The sequence below is a fragment of the Mastigoproctus giganteus genome, chromosome 6 (genome assembly GCF_048544385.1).
Source record: "Mastigoproctus giganteus isolate SK-2022 chromosome 6, ASM4854438v1, whole genome shotgun sequence".
Lineage (NCBI taxonomy): Eukaryota > Metazoa > Arthropoda > Arachnida > Uropygi > Thelyphonidae > Mastigoproctus > Mastigoproctus giganteus.
This window is the reverse complement of record NC_143580.1, coordinates 152,101,073-152,120,029: the sequence shown is the minus strand read 5'-3', so window position 1 is coordinate 152,120,029 and position 18,957 is coordinate 152,101,073. Positions and strand designations below refer to the sequence as shown.

Below are 18,957 nucleotides of genomic sequence, written 5' to 3'. Positions count from 1 at the left end.
ACGTTAGTTGCCACTTCTCAGCCCATCTGCCCAGCTTTTCTAGATCCTGTTGCAGTGACATACTATCATTACTGTAATTAACAACCATGCCTACCTTTGTATTATCTGCAAACTTGGACATTAAGCCAGATATACCTTCATCAATATCATTGATAAATATATAACAATAATGGGCCCAACACTGGGGCACATTATTTATATCCTTTTGCTTCCTCTACTGCTGCACTGCACGTTTTGGAGCATTAGACATATTATAACTTTTGTTATTTTCCTTTTTCTGCTTATTTTACTTCAAAACTGTTATATATTACTACTATATATATATATATATATATATATATATATATATATATATATATAAATAACGTGTAGTTTGTAGAATAAATAAAGTGCTGTGAAAATGGAAATGAAAAGTACACAAGGGGCCAGAACTAAGAGAAGTTTAAGGGATAGTAGAAAGTGGAAGTGAAGTAGTGGTTAAACAGGTGAAAGAATTTGAAAAACCTAGTGCAAAAATGAACTGGGATGAGGGGACAAAAAAAAAAAAAAAAAATATATATAAATAAATAAATAAATAACACTATATTCAGATATGGGAGGGCAATTTTAGCAAGGGGTCGAATCAGGGGATGGCATGTTTTGGAGCATTAGACATACTTTTTTGTTATTTTCCTTTTTCTGCTTATTTCGCTTCTTAACTGTTATATATATATATATATATATATATAACTACCATTTATATATATATATATATATATATATATATATATATATATATATATATATATATATATATAGCTGTAACTGGTAAAAAAAAGTTATTTTATATCTGGAAATTCTACATCTTCTGACAATAATTTAGTGATGCACGAAGCAGAAAGTACTGTCTATGTAAAACAGTTTTCCACAGAGACGATACTCAAACCTTATTAGCCAATTCAAATTGCTATATTCTCCTTTTTCATGTTTTTTGTGAAACAATTTTGTCACAATGGAATTTCTGAATCATGGACACTAGTATGTCCCCACTTGAACTGCCTTCACCACTTTGCAACAACATAAAAAGATGGACAATCCTCTCAAATATATTCAAGCTCATGTCCTCAGTTTTTTTAGCTGTTAAGTGTTTTTCCCTTTGAAAACAGGAAGCAGATAATATATTATTACTCAACTTTGCCAATTTTGTAACAAACATACAATTGTAGAGTTTCAAAATTTTCTCCACTGTTACAGAAATTATGAGCTATCTGACATAAAAATAACATGTTTCTACAGTTTATTCTTTTTAGATGAACACGGATAATTACTGAACACCATTATAGTTGGTGACAATCTAATTTCTATCTTGTTATAACATCATACATAAATTCGATATATAAATTACACAATTTACATACATGAATATATAAGAGCTGGAAATATGGGTTCATTCCTTTCTTGAGCTGTCTCAACTAAAATTCTTAATGGACCTTTTGGGCACAGCACAGCTATTAGATCTGCAAGGTATTAAACATTCATATTTTAAATTTTCATTTAGAGTATACAGCAATTACCAACAAAGAAAAACAAAACTACACTAAAGAACTAAATTTATAAAGCAGTAGTTCTCAAAAATAGCCCTCTCATTTCAAAAATTTGTGACAAAACCAGTAGATATATAGAAAGGCAATTTTTATTTAAAAAAACAAATTTAAAGTATTTCAAGCTACAGTTTGATGTACTCCATTTGTGGCTCTGCAGGCATAATATAATGATTCAGCTTCTTCCCATATAATATGTAACATTATATTTCAAACAACTATATAGGCAAAGAGATTGGGCTAGTAAATCAGAAAGCCTTATAATAGGGGATTTTAAATTCTGAGATAGAACTTGTGGGTTAGTTGCTCACAGGGTAGCAAGACCTCTGGGTTTACTGGATGGCCATTTTCTACACCAGAACATTAGAGGCAACAAGAGAATGCAATATGCTTGAATGATTATCTGCAGTGATCACATTGTATCCACTTAAAGATATAACTACAGTAAAAGGTAGAGAGGAAGAATTTATTTTTCATTTTGTAAAAATGACAACAATCTCAGACAGCTTTTAAATTCTATTCAGTAGGAACAACTGATGATGTCACCAAATGCAAATTCTAAATGGTCTAAATGGGAAGCATTCAGGAAAGTAGTTGCAGAATCAAGTAAGAGACATTATTCAAGGCTTAGACCTAAATGAATGTCAAATGAACTGATGACACTAGTGGCAATGAAGAAAAATGTAGAATGCATATAAATTATCAGGGAATACAGAAATCCATAGTAAGAATAAAATAGTCTGCAATCAATTCACAAAGCGATTAGGCAAGCTAAGACAAAGAACAGCAAAAACGTCTTTATTTATGTTAACACTAGAAGGAAAAAGAAGGATCACACTGATCCAATAGATATGAATGGTGTAACTCTTCACCCTGTTCAAGTTGTTATCAAACTGAATAGACATTTTACACCTACATTCATACATGAAGTTTTAGAGTACGTAAGCACGAGGTCACAGAGGTGACCTTGCATGCTTATGTACTCGAAGGTCAGCTATAGCACATAAAAAGGCTACATTCAGTAACCGAAAGCTTCTTTGTATGTTCTGTATTTGCTAAATTTAATATATGTTATCTCCTAAATATCTGTGCCTTGTGTCAGTTTTTTTATGTATTTACTCTCTCACTTACTAATTGAGTTCTTTTCCCGACCTGATCAAAAAAGGAAATGCAAAAAATCTAGAAATGAAAGCAGTTATATGGCAGTGGATTTGTTAAGGAGCAATCTTTTCTGACCAATCTGATTTGGTACTATGACACATTAACAAAGGGACTCAATGCAAAAAATAATTTTGACATCATATACTTATTACAGAAAAGCCTTTGATACTGTTTGACATGAAAGACTACTGGACCAGCATGGTATTATGGGTAAATTACTGCTATGGATGAAATGATGGTTGAATGGGTGAAGGCAGAGGCTAGAAATGGGCACTGCTCTTTTTGGACTAATGTTATTAGTGGTGCAGAGTCCTGCAGAGTTCAATGCTGAGTCTCTTTGCTTCCAATATTTAATAATGATATTGAAGAAGACCTATCACACTAGTTTTCAGTTGATACAAAACTTATGCAGATTGGCTGAGAGGTGGCAAGTGAAGTTTAACATTGACAAATGCAAGGTACTGCATAGGGCTTATAATACCGGTCAAAATCTTAATACCAGAAATCAAAATCTTAATTCCAAAAATACACATTTTTCTCAATAAATTTTGATGACAGTTAAGTGCAATAAAGTAAGGAAAAAATAATTACTGTAATTACTTAAATTCATGTTTTAATAAACTTTTATTACAATAATAAATATTCTGAAAAAAAAAATATTAAAAATGCAGTTATTCTAAAAACAACATAATAATACATATTGGTACTGCAAAATTTAGTTACGTTTAAGCATCTATACTACCTGTCTGAATAAAGTGAGCTCCTAAGAAACATAAGCATATAGTGTTATCGTTTAAACTGGATCTAATTTTGGTACATATTTGATTAGTGGCAGAAAACGCCCTTTCAGATTCTATGTTGGATGATGCTATTGTACTGAGATAGTCGCAAGTGATCTCAATCCATACTTTCGAGGCTTTGAACTTTTTTAGCATGAATATTTAAATGTATTTCATTAATTGCCAACTCAAGTTTATCATTTAAAATCTCATTAGAGTCAGGCAATTTCTTATTTTGGAAAGAATTTGTGGAACACTGATGTTCTGTTTCATGTTGGTCTTCCAAGGTTGAATTCTGTTCATTTTCTGAAAGAGAAAGACGTTATATTAAGCGCAGTATAATTTTCACTATAGTATCTTTACTGAGTATAGGCAGAGAGCAAAAAGTGGGGATAAGGAATAAAGAAGAGAGCAAAGAGTGCAGTTAAGGAATTCTTCACATATATAAATGCAAAGAAGAGAATGACAAATCAGATCGAACTCACATGTAATTGCGTGGGATAGTATTAGATACCCCAACTGATGTTGCAGATGAACTCAACAGTAACTTTGCATTGATATTTACAGAGGGAAAAACCCTTTCTGTCAATAAGAACATATGGGAGTGAAGTGGAAAAATATGTAATTAATGAATTTCATATGATTATTTAATGAAAAAAAACTTCCATGCCTATAGGCGAGTAAGGCTCCTGGGGTTGATGGCATACACCTAATAATTTTAAGGGAGGTGGCAAGTGAGTGCATTGAACCATTAAGGTTAATTAATAGAGCATCACTGGACTCAGAAGAGATTCTGTTGGATTGGAAAGTGTCAATTTATCACCAATAATAAAGGTAGTTCTAAGAGTGTAGTGGGAAATTACCAACCGACCAGTCTAACTTCAGTAGTAGGGAAAATCATGTAGGCAATGATCAAGGGTGGAATTCAGGATCATTTAGATAGAAATGGAATTGTGAAGGATACATAGCATGATTTTATAAAAGGAAAATCATGTTTAAGAAATCTGGTTAGCTATTTTGTCAGGGTCCCTCAGCTGTACTTAGAGAGTAATTTCCACATTTTTTATTTAGATTTTCAGAAAAGCATTTGACTCAGTCCCACATGAGCGGTTACTTTATAAGCTGGAACAGGTTGGAATCACGGGGAAAATCCTTAGATGGGTAGCAAGATGGCTTCAGGGCCAGAGGTAGAGGGTTGTGATAAATGGTTATTCCTCAGATTGGGTTGTTCATGTAAGAAGTTGGGTTCCCCAAGGATCAGTATTAGAATCACTGTTGTTTTTGATTTTCATAAATGACATTGATGAAGGGATAGGGGGCGTGATGTCTAAATTTGCAGATGATAGCAAATTTAGACTCTACCAATTTGCTCTAAAAATTGGTAGAGTAGTTAATGATCACCGCCAAGCAGAGCTTCTTCAGAGTGACCAGATAGACTTCAGGGATGGTCAGAAAAATGGCAGCTATGCTTTAATTAAGCAAAATTCAAGGTCTTAACACCTGGGAAACAGCAACCCCAAAATAACATACACTTGTTGGAGTTCAACTAAAGTCAGTAGTGGAGGAAAATGACTTATAAGTTACATTATGGTCAGACATGAAGTTCTCCAAGTATTGTAGACAGGCTTCAAGGTTGCATGGTGTTATATCAATGATTTATCGAATATTTGGTAGTAGAGATAAGGACATCATAATCCCATTATATAAAACTACTGTTAGACCACACTTCGAATACTGTGTTCAAGTATGGGTAACTCACCTGATGAGATTGGCAAAAGGGCAACCATATGAGGAAAGGCTTCGAATATGTGGGTTGTTTTTTTTTGGTAGTAGTTGGCGCATCGGCTTCTGTGGCCATAATGCACCTCACAAGGTTTTTTCAGTACTTTGATCCAAGCCCGAGGCGGGATTCGAACCCGCAACCTTTGGGTTGCTAGGCAGGTACTTTACCCACCTGGCAAGCCCGGTCGGCAGTGTGGGTTGTACAGCTTGGAAACTAGGCACCTTAGAGGAGATTTGATTAAGGTATTAAGGCTCTGACCATCAAAAGTAAAGCGAATGAGGATGAATTTTTCACAGTTATAAATGATTCTAGAACTAGGGACCATAAATTCCAGTTACGGGGAGGGGGGAGGCTTAGACTAGATTGCGGGAAGTTTTATTTTAGCCAGCAAGTTATAAATTACTGGAATAAGTTACCTCCATGGGTGGTTGAGGAAATTCAAGGGTCAGCCAGACAGTTACAGGAGGAGGGAAATACATAGGTTGTCTATTTGCTTTTCTTTTATCATTTATTTTACTCTTTTTTTTTTTTTTCCTTCTTTTTTGGCTGGTACAATATAAGCCTTAGGCTTCCTTGCACCATATGGCCATTACTAATAATTTGCTATCATACTGTGTCCCACTTTGCAAATCCTGAAGAACCTGTGATAAATTAGTATGTGTATGTGAAATACGGAGAGTCAATGCTGTATCCAATTCTTCTCTAGCTATTTCAGAATTTTGATTGCCAAGAGTTTCATCATAAATTTTATGGCAGCTCATCTGCAGTTAACAGATTTGCTTCTTTGCAGCATAGCATATCTACCGCTAACTTTATAGGCATAAATTATATTCATCCTCACAGAAATAAATACTTAAATCGAAATCAATTAAAGCTTTCTGCACACAATAATATCTCAACTCAAAAAAGCTTTTAAGCATGGACAATAACTGTTCCAATGAGTTTTGGAATCTAATTGCATGAAAATTTATTTGCTAAATTCTGCTGCAGTATACTTTTGTAAATATTTTTTATAATTTTTGGTTGGTGGTTATTAAATCACGGGTCTGGCCCAAAATCCCCACAGCCAAAATCCTGAAGTATCTACTGTATTGTAAAAATATATGAATATAATTCTATATATTTATTAGTTTTTTTGTAAGTAAATATTTACCTTATTAGATTAATTTTGTAGAAAGAATATAAAAAATAAAAATTTTAACGACAAATACCTCTCAATTTTAAGATCATGTTTTTTGTTACGGAAGCAAACAGTTTTAACATACGATCAGCAAATAAAAACAACTTAATTTTATTTTATTATATTGCATTCAATTGGTAATTTTTCAAGTCGAATTTTGGTATTTGTATAGGGCATTTGAGCAATAATTATAGGTACAGCATTGAAATGCTAAATATAAAAAACTTAAAATCAGAATACTTTAGGAATATGAAAATTTAGAGTAATGTATTTTTGCTGCTGCGTAACATTTGTCATAAATATCATTGGCATAACTAAAACTGTAATTATACAGGTATTTGTTATTAACTTGAGGAATGTACTTGAGGAATTCCTTTGACAAGGTCATATAGGCACGACCACAGGTGCCAGCAGGATATACTGAAAGGGGTAACAGGAAAAAAATATCCCATTTTCTTCTTCTTATTATTATTATTATAATATTTAAGATTATTTAAGTATTATTATTAAGATTATTATAATACTTAAACGTTTGATTATAATTTGTATGATTTTTTTGCAAATTTTAATCTGTGATCATTGTCAAGTAATGTGGTTTTTGTGAACTGATTATAATATCTTTATTGCAATCAGTGAAAATAAGTTAATTTTACATGCCTGCCTGCCTAATGTAATGCCCATAACAGCAAAAATGCTAGGGGTTTAACATAAAAAGGAACTAAAACAGGAAAAAAGTTGTAAACACATGAAAACAGTTTTTGACCCCACCACACAATAGCAACAAACTGATAAAGGAAAAACAATGACAGTCATTCGGTTGAAGACAAGCTGCTCCCTGATGATGCGTCTTCTGTAGGCTTTGCCCTCGATGAATTTCTTGTAATCAGCATCCATCTCTTGGACATTTTGGAGCATCTCCATTGGCATGAATCTGTCGCCCTTCCTGAGCTCCACTCCACAGACTGTAAAGAAGGGAGGGCCCTCCATGGTATTTTTTTTGGGGGGGGGAGATTTTCTCCAATTACACCTCTGTCAAAAACTTGGTGCATTGATTTTACCTGCTATCATTTTAACGGTAGCGAGTAAGAGGAGAGCGAAGACCAATTCTTAGACTTTTCTGTAGTTTAGAAGTTTGGTCATTTCTGAAGTGTGTGAGGGGTGGAAGTTTGTGCTTGAAGAGCACCCACTGAAGCAGCCAGTACTCATCAGATGAGATGTTCTTTAGCATGGTTTTTGCTGCCGACACCCAGATTTCATATCTTTAGATGACTGGCTGAAGAATCCGGTAAATAGAGTCAGTCCTCGTATAACACGTATTTACACTACACAAATTCGATCATACACAATTTATAAATAGGGGAACAATATTGTATATAACACGAACCGAATTCGCTTATGCACAATTCGCCTTTGTGTTTACAAGAAATGGCAGTCTAATGCGGAATCACCCCAACTGAACGCAACACGATAGCAATGAAAAGATTTTGAAAATGTATTTATGTTTTTTATATGAGCGAAGGGGAAACGCTTTTCGCCATAATAACGTAAAAACCCACACAATTCCAGCTATCAGTATAATCGCAAATGCAATTAGATCGAATTTACTACCGTTTATAACAGATTGCACTAGTAGAAACGCAACTGGAAATTGTTTTTATTGTTTTATGGTAGTAACCTGCAGAAATGTGCTTTAGTAAAATGTGAGCTAGTGAGGTGTTAGTGTGTCTCTCCCTTTACGGTGTTGTTTATTCAGTTGCTACACACTGGCAGCTTTGTTTATGTGGATCAAGCGTGCCTCCTCATTTTGTAATTGTGCGTTATTCCCTAAAAATGAGTAAAATACTTAAAAGGTGTGAAAAGGAAGCGTCCTGGTGAAGACACTACAGATTCAGAGAGAAAAAGAAAAGCAATATCGATAAACAGAGGTGGACTGGGTCAAAAATTCTTACCTGGGAAAATTTGTAGTGGACTCATACTAGCGTTTATGGCCAAAATCACACCGGCCTCCGGCCCACCTGTTTTTCCCCGGTAAGGTTTATAGCTAGTCCGCCTCTGTTGATAGAGAAAAAATTTGAAATTTTGAAACACTTTGAGTGAAATTAAGACCATGTGATATTGCACGTGCTACTGGCCTAAATAAGGCAACGCTGAGAATTAGAAAGAATGCAGAGAAAATAAAAACAACTTTCATTGCAGGAACAACTCAAAGTGTAATTAAAATCCATTAGATCAAGACACAAAGAACTGGAAGAGATGGAATGGCTGTCATGTGTTTGGATAGAAAATCAAACAAAAAACAAGTTTGCTTACGATAGAAGCAAAAGCATTAGCAATATTTTATTATGTAATAGTCGTAATAAAATACGTAAGTATTTTATTACGATTATTTATTGTCAGCATCTAACCCTATTTTTCCCATAGGGCCTGTTATTTATATTGCACAAGGATTTCTAGGAACACAACTATCATACTATACGAGGACTGACTGTATATTGAAATGTGTACTGAGACTCTGTGACATGAAGGTGTTGTTTGGCAAGCCATCTGGATTGGCAGATCTTGTTGTGAATATCTGTGACATGGTGTTTAAAGCTGAGTTTAGGGCCAAAGATGATTCTCAGATCTCTGTGCTTGGCTACTGGAGGGATAGAGGTTCCATGGATTTTCAGGTTTAGTTGAGTTGGGTGTGATTTGAGTGAGAACACCATTTGTGCAGATTTATTTGTGTTAATCTGAAGAGAGAACTGTGCTAAGTATGTAACAAGAGTTTTTAGGCTGTTGATGATGGTTTCGGAAACAGTCTCAAGTCAAGTTGATAAAAGCTGATAAAAGTTCCTCGCATCATCAACGGGATTCGAATCCAGGCCTTTTCTACTCAGCATGGGGAGGACGGTGATGATACCACTTGCACAGATAAAAATGTTCTTGTTTATAATTCGGCACAACCACAAGGTCAGTAGAGTTTACAGTAAACCATGAATACAAACTTTAATCGTATTTAGCAGTCACAGGCTTAAACCCTGGTCCACTCAAAAAGTGCATATTACTGCACTAACGCCCCTGACCACTCGGCTACACCAGGCCTCAGGATTGTATACTATATATATACACATATAAAAGTGTGTGTTGTTTATTCATTAATATGACATAAAACATTAACATTATCATATACTGTTTGCATAACTGCAATATACATGTTCCATGTGTTCAAATAAAATTAATGTTTTTAGTGGCAGTTTTGATTACACAAAAAACATTTTTTATTGCAAATACAGTTTCTGAGATATAGACTAACTTTGTTTTTTTAAATACAATCGGTATGTTGGGATTTTTGGATGTAGGTGATTTTATAACCTTTATGTGATTAAATGAAACAATTATTTTTTAAATTAGTACCGAAAAACCGGTATTTTTGTATCGAAACCAGTAAAGAATGACCGGGATCCTGGTATTCGGGATCTCGGTATTGTAAGCTCTAGTACTGATTATGAGTAGTAGTAATTCCAAAATAACATACCAACTGTGTAGTATCACACTCAAAAGACCTCGGGGAAACTGTGCAGTGAAGATGGACTGATAGGACAGCTTGTGGTGTTTTGTCAATAACATACAGGAATTATGCCAGCAGGATAAAGAGCTGATGATTATCCTATTGTATAAGGCCAAAACAGATGACAGGAGAGTTAAAGGTTTAACTGAGCAAAAGTAAAAAGCATGGGACAGTTAGAAATCATAAGAGTGATTTATACGAGTATTATAAACCTACATGTAACAAAACCACTGGAGAAAGAGAGACAATACTAAATATGAGAAATCACTAGGAAAGAGCTCTAAAAATGGAGACAAGTACATCTTGTAAATGAATTCCAAAAAGAAGAGAATGAGACAGATCCATTACGTGATCAAAATGGGAAAATCATAGTAAGTCCAACAGAAGTGGCAGAGGAGATGAATAGGTATTTTGCAAAGGTCTTTAGAGTTGAAAGGCTGTTTGAACCACAAGGGAACTATGACAAATCAGACTGCTGTAGTTTAAGTGATATGGTGATCTAGGAGAAGAGTCTATTGGAAAAGGAAATGAGGGAAGACAGGGTTCCAGGAGTGCCCAGTACACATCCTGTTTTACTAAAAACAGGTGCAGTGAGTGAATTCAGGGATAAGAGATTTAACCATATCTATGAAGAATGATATTCTTAATGGTTTACAGTGGATTTGTGAATGAGAAATCTTGCCTAGCCAATCTATTTATTTATTATAAATGCATGAAGCAGCTGGGTTTGCTTACCTCCTTTACTGCCCCCCTTAATATAATTGGACAGATTCCATCCATCACAGGGGTGTGTTTTATGTTTAGCTTCAACAATTTCTCTTTCACTTTCCTAGGTTATCACAAAATTATTTAGATCCCTGTTAGAGTTTATAAACTTCTGGCATCCCCTTCCTAAAAGAATTCCTCATGTGTGTGAATGTAGTTGCAAAATACATATTCAATTTGACAGTAACCTGAGCAAGGTCATCAACAGTTAACCCACTGATATCAAGTAGCCCAACTTGTGATTCAACTCCATTTATACTGTTAATATAAGCATAGAAGTCTTTGCTGCCAGAAACTTCTCATAATCTGCCTTAGCTTCTCAAAGGAGTCTGCTGACGAGGCTACTAGTGACGGTCGTGTTCCAAGCCGCTAAGTGGATTTTTCTTATTTATTGATTTGAAATTATTATTTTTCTAAAACTTTTGATTTAAATTTAGTAGTATAACATTATTTTGTGATTTTTTGATTAATTTGGTGTATTTATTCTTTACTCGGCCTTGTAAAAGTATCGGTAAGGGTTTCCACGTGTTCGTAACTACCGCTACCGTTATTAACTTTCCCGCCATTGTGATACCGTACTAGATATACCGTAGGTTATATACCGTACTAGATAGCGTTAGTTGAACTTTGTTAGCAGTTAAATTGTACGTTTAAATAAATACATATAACGACTTAGATTACAAACGTAATATAATTAATAACATAACATAATTAATTAATAAATTAATAGAATCATGACTCAGACCAGAGCAGCAAAGCAAAAGGCTCAAGCTAATGGAAGTGCTGTGGCTCAGAGCAGAACTGAGGGGGGCAGTTGTCCTCTGACTCACAGCCTTATAAAATGCACTGTTTGCTTGATGTTTGCAGAGCAATCGGGTACGGGACATGATACTACCAAGGGGGATGTCTTTGTGTGTGCGCGATGCAAGGAGTGTATCGATATCAGGCAACAACTCGGCGTTCTTTTGGGCCTATATGAGAGCTTGAGGGACAGGGTGGATGCCCTCGAAGAAACTAAATTGAGGGGCCCATCAAGCTCTCAGCTGCCCACATCAACGCCAGAGCTTGCACTTGGGCATCGCGTGACACAGAGACAACCCCCAAGGCAGAATGCGCTGGTCCCGAAGGAACTAGTAGTTGTTGGTGACTCTATTGTCAGGGAAACGGGGAACATGCTTTGTAAAAAAGATAGGTGGAACAGGACCAGGGTATGTCTGCCAGGGGCAAAGGTTGATGACGTTGTAGAGCGAATATCATCTTTTAAGGGCACAAAAGGTGATATAGTTGTACACGTTGGCACTAATAATATTAAGAGTAGGAGACCGGCAGAATTACTTAACAAGTACAGGTCACTGTTGAACAAAAGCCGAGAATTAGGGTTGAATTTGAAAGTGTCTGCAATTCTGCCCAGACACGATAGGAGGGAGTATATGATGAGAGCCTTGTCGATCAATTCGGCCCTGGAAAGATTGTGCAAGGCTCAAGGGGTAGAATTTTTTTCAGCCTGGACTGTACTTGTTAACAGGAGAGACTGCTTCTACAGGGTTGGGATACACTTAAATAGAAAGGGTGCAAGAATATTTGCTGATGCTATCGAGGCAGTGTTAGGTGGGTCGGAAAACTGCTAGCTTGGGGGGAGACAAAGACCAATAGATTGACAGTAGCCACTGGCAGAGGTGAAAGAGATTCTTGCACTGCTTCTATAAGAATGAGCAGAAGCCTGAAAAACAAGATGCATGGTATTTCAGAGACTACTGGGAGCCATTGTGGTACAAGTAAACACATGGGTTGTGTTAGGGTAGCTAAGAATAGAAACAGGTGCAGGTATACTTGCGTGTACACCAATGCTAGGAGTTTAGTAAATAAATTTGATGAATTTGAGGTATTGCTCAAAACATCGAAGGCAGATATTGTTGGGATATCAGAGACGTGGTGTCACACAGATATAAGGGATGCGGAACTGCAATTTGGGGAGTACAATGTCTACAGAAAGGATAGACAGGATAGGAAGGGGGGAGGTGTTATGCTATTAGTTAAGAAACACATAAAAACCAAGGAAGTGAAGCCAGTCGACATCGCCGGACAGTGCAGTGTGGAGTCAGTTTGGTGTGACATAAACATTGGGAAATCAAAATTGAGAGTAGGAGTGTGCTATAGGCCTAATGACTCTGATGAGTATAATAAGGAACTGTACAGGGAAATAGAGTGGGCCAGTAAATCAGAGTGTCTTATAATGGGAGATTTTAATTTCCCAGATATTGACTGGAATTTGGGGGCTGGATACTCACACACTAGCAGGGCTTTTGTGGATTTATTGGATGATTGTTTTCTACATCAGCATGTTCGGGAGGCAACTAGAGGGAGTAATACTCTTGATTTGATTATCAGCAGTGATTCTTCATGCATTAAGAATCTGCAGATAAATGAACCACTAGGTGGCAGTAATCACAGTGTGCTGAAGTGGGATTTACTCAAAGAGGTAACTACCATTAGGGGTAAAGGGAAGGGTTATTGCTTCCGTAAAGGCGACTACGATGGACTGAGACAGTATTTAAATTCTATACAGTGGGACCAACTGATGATGTTACCAACAGCAAATTCAAAATGGGAAGCATTCAAAGAACTTATCTTGGAAGCTACTAGGCTTTACATACCAACTAAGAAATATTGTTCAAGGTTTAGGCCAAAATGGATGTCAGATGAACTAATGAGGCATATGGCAGAGAAGAAAAATGCATGGGATACTTACAAATTAACACATGACACAGAAGCCTATGAAGTGGGATTTACTCAAAGAGGTAACTACCATTAGGGGTAAAGGGAAGGGTTATTGCTTCCGTAAAGGCGACTACGATGGACTGAGACAGTATTTAAATTCTATACAGTGGGACCAACTGATGATGTTACCAACAGCAAATTCAAAATGGGAAGCATTCAAAGAACTTATCTTGGAAGCTACTAGGCTTTACATACCAACTAAGAAATATTGTTCAAGGTTTAGGCCAAAATGGATGTCAGATGAACTAATGAGGCATATGGCAGAGAAGAAAAATGCATGGGATACTTACAAATTAACACATGACACAGAAGCCTATGATAGATACAAGTTGATATGCAACCAAGTTACAAAGGAGGTTAGGCAGGCGAAGGCAGATTACGAGAAATCCTTGGCAAGGGATGCAAAGAAAAACAGCAAAGAGTTCTTTACTTATGTAAACTCTAGAAGGAAAGGGATGAATCAGATTGGTCCACTTGATATTGATGGGTCAAGTGTTGATGATCCTGCTCAGGTGGCTAACAAACTAAATGAATATTTTGCATCGACATTCACACATGAGGAGTTATTCAGCGAGGGGAATGCCAGAGGTGTATTCAACTCTAGCAGTAAGTTACAGAATCTTGAAATAACTGGGAGTAAAGTGGAGGAGAAACTGTTGAAGATAAACACAAGAAAGGCACCCGGGTTGGATGGGATCTATCCAGTTATATTAAAGGAGGCAGCAAAGGAAGTAAGCAAACCCTTAGCCATAATTATGAGAGCTTCCTTGGACTCAGGGGAGGTACCCATAGACTGTAAATGTAACCCCAATTCACAAAGGAGGATCAAAGGCTGACACAAGTAATTATAGACCTGTGAGCTTGACTTCTGTTCCAGGAAAATTAATGGAGGCACTGGTTAAAGACGCACTGCAGGATCATTTAGACAAGACTTCAGTTATAGCTCAGACACAGCATGGTTTTGTTAAGGGGAAGTCTTGCCTGACCAACTTGATTGGATACTATGATGCAGTTACAAAAGAACTGGATGCAGGGAATAACTTTGATATTATATACTTGGATCTTAGAAAGGCTTTTGATACTGTTGCACATGCAAGACTGCTACACAAATTGGAGCAGTGTGACATTGGAGGCAAATTGCTGCTATGGATAAAGGGGTGGTTGAGGGGGAGAAGACAAAGAGTGGTAATCAATGGACACTGCTCATCGTGGACTGATGTTATTAGTGGAGTCCCTCAGGGCTCAGTGTTGGGTCCATTATTGTTTTCTGTATTTATAAATGATATTGATGATGGTATATCGGGATTAATGTCCAAGTTTGCAGACGATACAAAGGTTGGCAGGGTTGTCAAGGACACTACTGACACTATGCTTCTGCAACAGGATCTGGAAAGGTTGAGCAGATGGGCTGAGAGGTGGCAAATGAAGTTTAACATTGACAAATGTAAAGTACTACACATGGGAAACAGCACCCCAGAGCAATGTATCAACTCTATGGTACAACACTGACAGTGGTAGAGAATGAAAGGGACTTGGGGGTGGTTGTGCAGGCAGATATGAAGTTCTCTGAGCAGTGCAGACGGGCTGCAATGGTTTAAGCATGCTCAATGCTAATGGGATTCTTCCTCTAGCTCAGAATAATCACCTGAGAGGGCATAAATGATCAATGATATACAGGAATTTTTCCAGCAGGGATAAGGAGGTGATTATTCCATTGTATAAGGCGATGGTCAGGCCACACCTAGAGTACTGTATACAGGTCTGGAGGCCTCATTTCAAGAAGGATGTAGAGCTGCTGGAACGAGTACAGAGAAGGGCAACAAGATTAGTGAATGGAACAAAGGGGTGCTCTTACGAAGAAAGGCTTAAGTTTTGCAAATTACAGTGTCTGGAGACTAGGCACCAGCGAGGTGATCTGATAGAGGTGTATAAAGCCTTGAATGGTTTAAGCATGCTCAATGCTAATGGGATTCTTCCTCTAGCTCAGAATAATCACCTGAGAGGGCATAAATTCAAATTGAGGAAAGACAGATGTAGGATAGACGTGCGGAAATTTGCCTTTAGCCAGCGGGTGGTTGGTTGGTGGAACAGACTTCCATCCCTTGTGGTGGAGGTTGATAGCCTAAAGAAGTTTAAGGCTCAGCTGGACAGGTATTTTGAACGAACAGAGGGGTGAAGTGGAAGTGGTTTTTTTTTTTTTTTTTTTTGGCTGATGCTGCATAAGCTTGCTTTCTTGCATCAAATGCCTCTACTAATGCTAATGCTAACTTCCTTTGTAGCTTGATTACAAACTAATTATGTATGTATATATAACAGGTTTTGTATCACCTGTAATTTATATGCATCACACAAATTTTTCTTCTCTGCCAGAAGTCTCATCAGTTCATCTGACAGGTTTAGGTCTAAGCCTTGAACAGTATTTCTTAGCTGGTATATGAAAAGCCTAGTAGCTTCTATGATTACTTTCCCCGAATGCTTCTCATTTAGAATTTGTTGTTTGTAATATCAGTTGGTTCCACTGCACAGAATTTAAAAACTGTCTGAGACTACTGTAGTCATCCTTACAAAAGCAAAAGCTTTACCCTTAACTGTAGTTATACCATTAATTAAATTCCACATTAGTACAGTGTGATCACTGATACATTGTGGTCATTTACCTGAAGATTCTTAATGTTTGAAGACTCATTGCTGATGACCAGATCAACAGTACTGCTTCTTTTTGCTTGTCTCACATGCTGTAGACTTTTCTACAGTCATCCAATAAATGCTCAGAATCACAGTCTATTGAAATATACTGCTTGTTTGATGTTTGTGGAGCAATCAGGAACGGGACATGATATTGCCAAGGGGAATGTCTTTGTGTGTGCGCAATGTAAAGAGTGCAAGGAAATCAGATGCCAACTCGGCATTGTTATGGGCTTATACGACAGCTTGAAGGACAGGGTGGATGCCCTCAAATGATTTAAATTGAGGGGCCCATCAAGCTCTCAACAGCTGCCCAAATCAATGCCAGAGCTTGCATTTGAACATCACGCAACACAGCGGCAACCCCCAAAGCAGAACGCGCTGGTCCCAAAGGAACTAGTTGTTGTAGGTGACTATTGTCGGGGAAACGGGAAACATATTGTGCAAAAAGGATAGATGGAACAGGACCAGGGTATGTCTGACAGGGGCAGACAAACCCTGGTCCTTAATCTTGGAAGCTACTAGGCTTTTCATACCAACAAAGAAATATTGTTCAATATTTAGGCCTAAATGGATGTCAGATGAACTAACTAGACATGTGACAGAGAAGAAAAATGCATGGGATACATATAAATTAACATGTGACACAGAAGCCTATGATAGATATAAGCTGGTCTGTAACCAAGTTATAAAGGAGGTTAGGTGGGCGAAGGCAAATTACAAGAAATCTTTGGCAAAGGATGCAAAGAAAAACAGCAAAGAGTTCTTTACTTATGTAAACTCTAGAAGGAAGGGGATGAATCAGATTGGTCCGCTTGATATCGAAGGTTCAACTGCTGTTGATCCTGCTCAGGTAGCTAACAAACTAAATGAATATTTTGCATCGACAATCACACATGAGGAGTTATTCAGGGAGGGGGAATGCCAGAAGTGTATTCAATTCTGGCAGTAAGCTAGATAATCTTGTAATAACTGAGAGTAAAGTGGAGGAGAAATTGTTGAAGATAAACACAAGAAAGGCACCTGGAGTGGATGGAGTCTATCCAGTTATATTAAAGGAGGCGGCAAAGAAAGTAAGCAAACCCTTGGCCATAATTATGAGAGCTTCTCGACTCTGGGGAGGTACCCATGGACTGGAGATGTGCAAATGTGACCCCAATCCACAAAGGAGGATCAAAGGGAGACACAGGTAATTACAGACCTGTTAGTTTAGCTTCTGTTCCAGGGAAATTAATGGAGGGTCTGGTTAAAGAAACATTGCAGGATCATCTAGACAAGACTTCAGTTACAGCTCGGACACAGCATGGGTTTGTTAAGAGGAAGTCTTGTCTGAATAATTTGATTGGATACTATGATGTAGTCACAAAGGAACTGGATATAAAGAATAACTTTGATATCATATATTTAGACCTTAGAAAGGCTTGTGATACTGTTGCACATGGAAGACTGCTGCACAAATTGGAGCAGTGTGGCATTGGAGGCAAATTGCTGCTATGGATAAAGGGATGGTTGAGTGGGAGAAGCAGAGAGTGGTAATCAATATACACTGCTCATCGTGGACTAATGTTATTAGTGAAGTCCCTCAGGGTTCAGTGTTGGGTCCATTGTTGTTTTCTGTATTTATAAATGATATTGATGATGGTATATCAAGCTGAATGTTCAAGTTTTTAGAAGATACAAAGGTTGGCAGGGTTGTTAAGGACACTAATAACAGTACGCTGCTGCAACAGTATCTAGAAAAGTTGAGCAGATGGGCTGAGAGGTGGCAAATGAAGTGTAACATTGACAAATGTAAAGTACTACATATGAGAAACAGGAACCCCAGAGCAACGTATCAACTCTGTGGTACCACACTGACAGTGGTAGAAAATGAAAAGGACCTGGGGGTAATTGTGCAGGCAGATATGAAGTTTTCTGAGCAGTGCAGATGGTGTGCAAGAGTAGCTCATGGTGTCTTGTCAATGTTGTTGTTATTTGGTTTTTAGGAGCATTAGCAACTAAGGCCATATTGCTCCGGGGATATGCGGTGGTCATTCCCTGACCTTTCCGCATCCTCCGTATTTAGTGGTGACGGGCTCGAACCCCGGTCTAATCAAGAAGCGTGTGCTACGCACTGCTGCTCCTCCCCACCTGGCTATGGAGGTGCCTCTTGTCAATGATATGCAGGAATTTTTTTGCCAGGGATAAGGAGGTGATTATAAGGCAATGGTCAGGCCACACTTTGAGTACTGTATATAGGTCTGGAGGCCTCATTTTAGGAAGGATGTAGAGCTTTTGGAACGAGTACAGAGAAGGGCAGCAAGATTAGTGAATGGAACAAAGGGTTGCTCTTACGAAGAAAGGCTTAAGTGTTGCAAATTACAGTGTCTAGAGAATACGTACCTGCGAGGTGATCTGATTGAGGTATATAAAGCTTTGAATGGTTTGAGCATGCTCAATGCGGATGGGATTCTTCCTCTTGCTCAGAATAATCGCCTGAGAGGGTATAAATTCAAATTGAGAAAGATAGTTGTAGGATAGATGTGTGGAAGTTTGCCTTTAGCCAGCGGGTGGTTGATTGCTGGAACAAACTTCCATCTGTCGTTGTAGAAGTTGATAGCTTAAATAGATTCAAGGCAGAACTTGACAAACAATTGGAGTGAGTGGATGGGTGAAATAAGGGGTTTTTTTTTTTTTTTTTTTTGGCTGATGCTATG

General features: G+C 37.4%; 1 protein-coding gene across 1 annotated transcript in view; it reads right to left on the bottom strand.

The window, feature by feature from the left end:
- Psn (presenilin) overlaps positions 1-18,957 on the bottom strand; it is a 228,676-nt gene that overhangs the window by 78,053 nt on the left and 131,666 nt on the right. Inside the window, exon 6 of the mRNA XM_090376534.1 lies at positions 1,398-1,496. Within this exon, the coding sequence (XP_090232660.1) occupies positions 1,398-1,496 (99 nt within the window). The remainder of the gene's footprint in view (positions 1-1,397; positions 1,497-18,957) is intronic.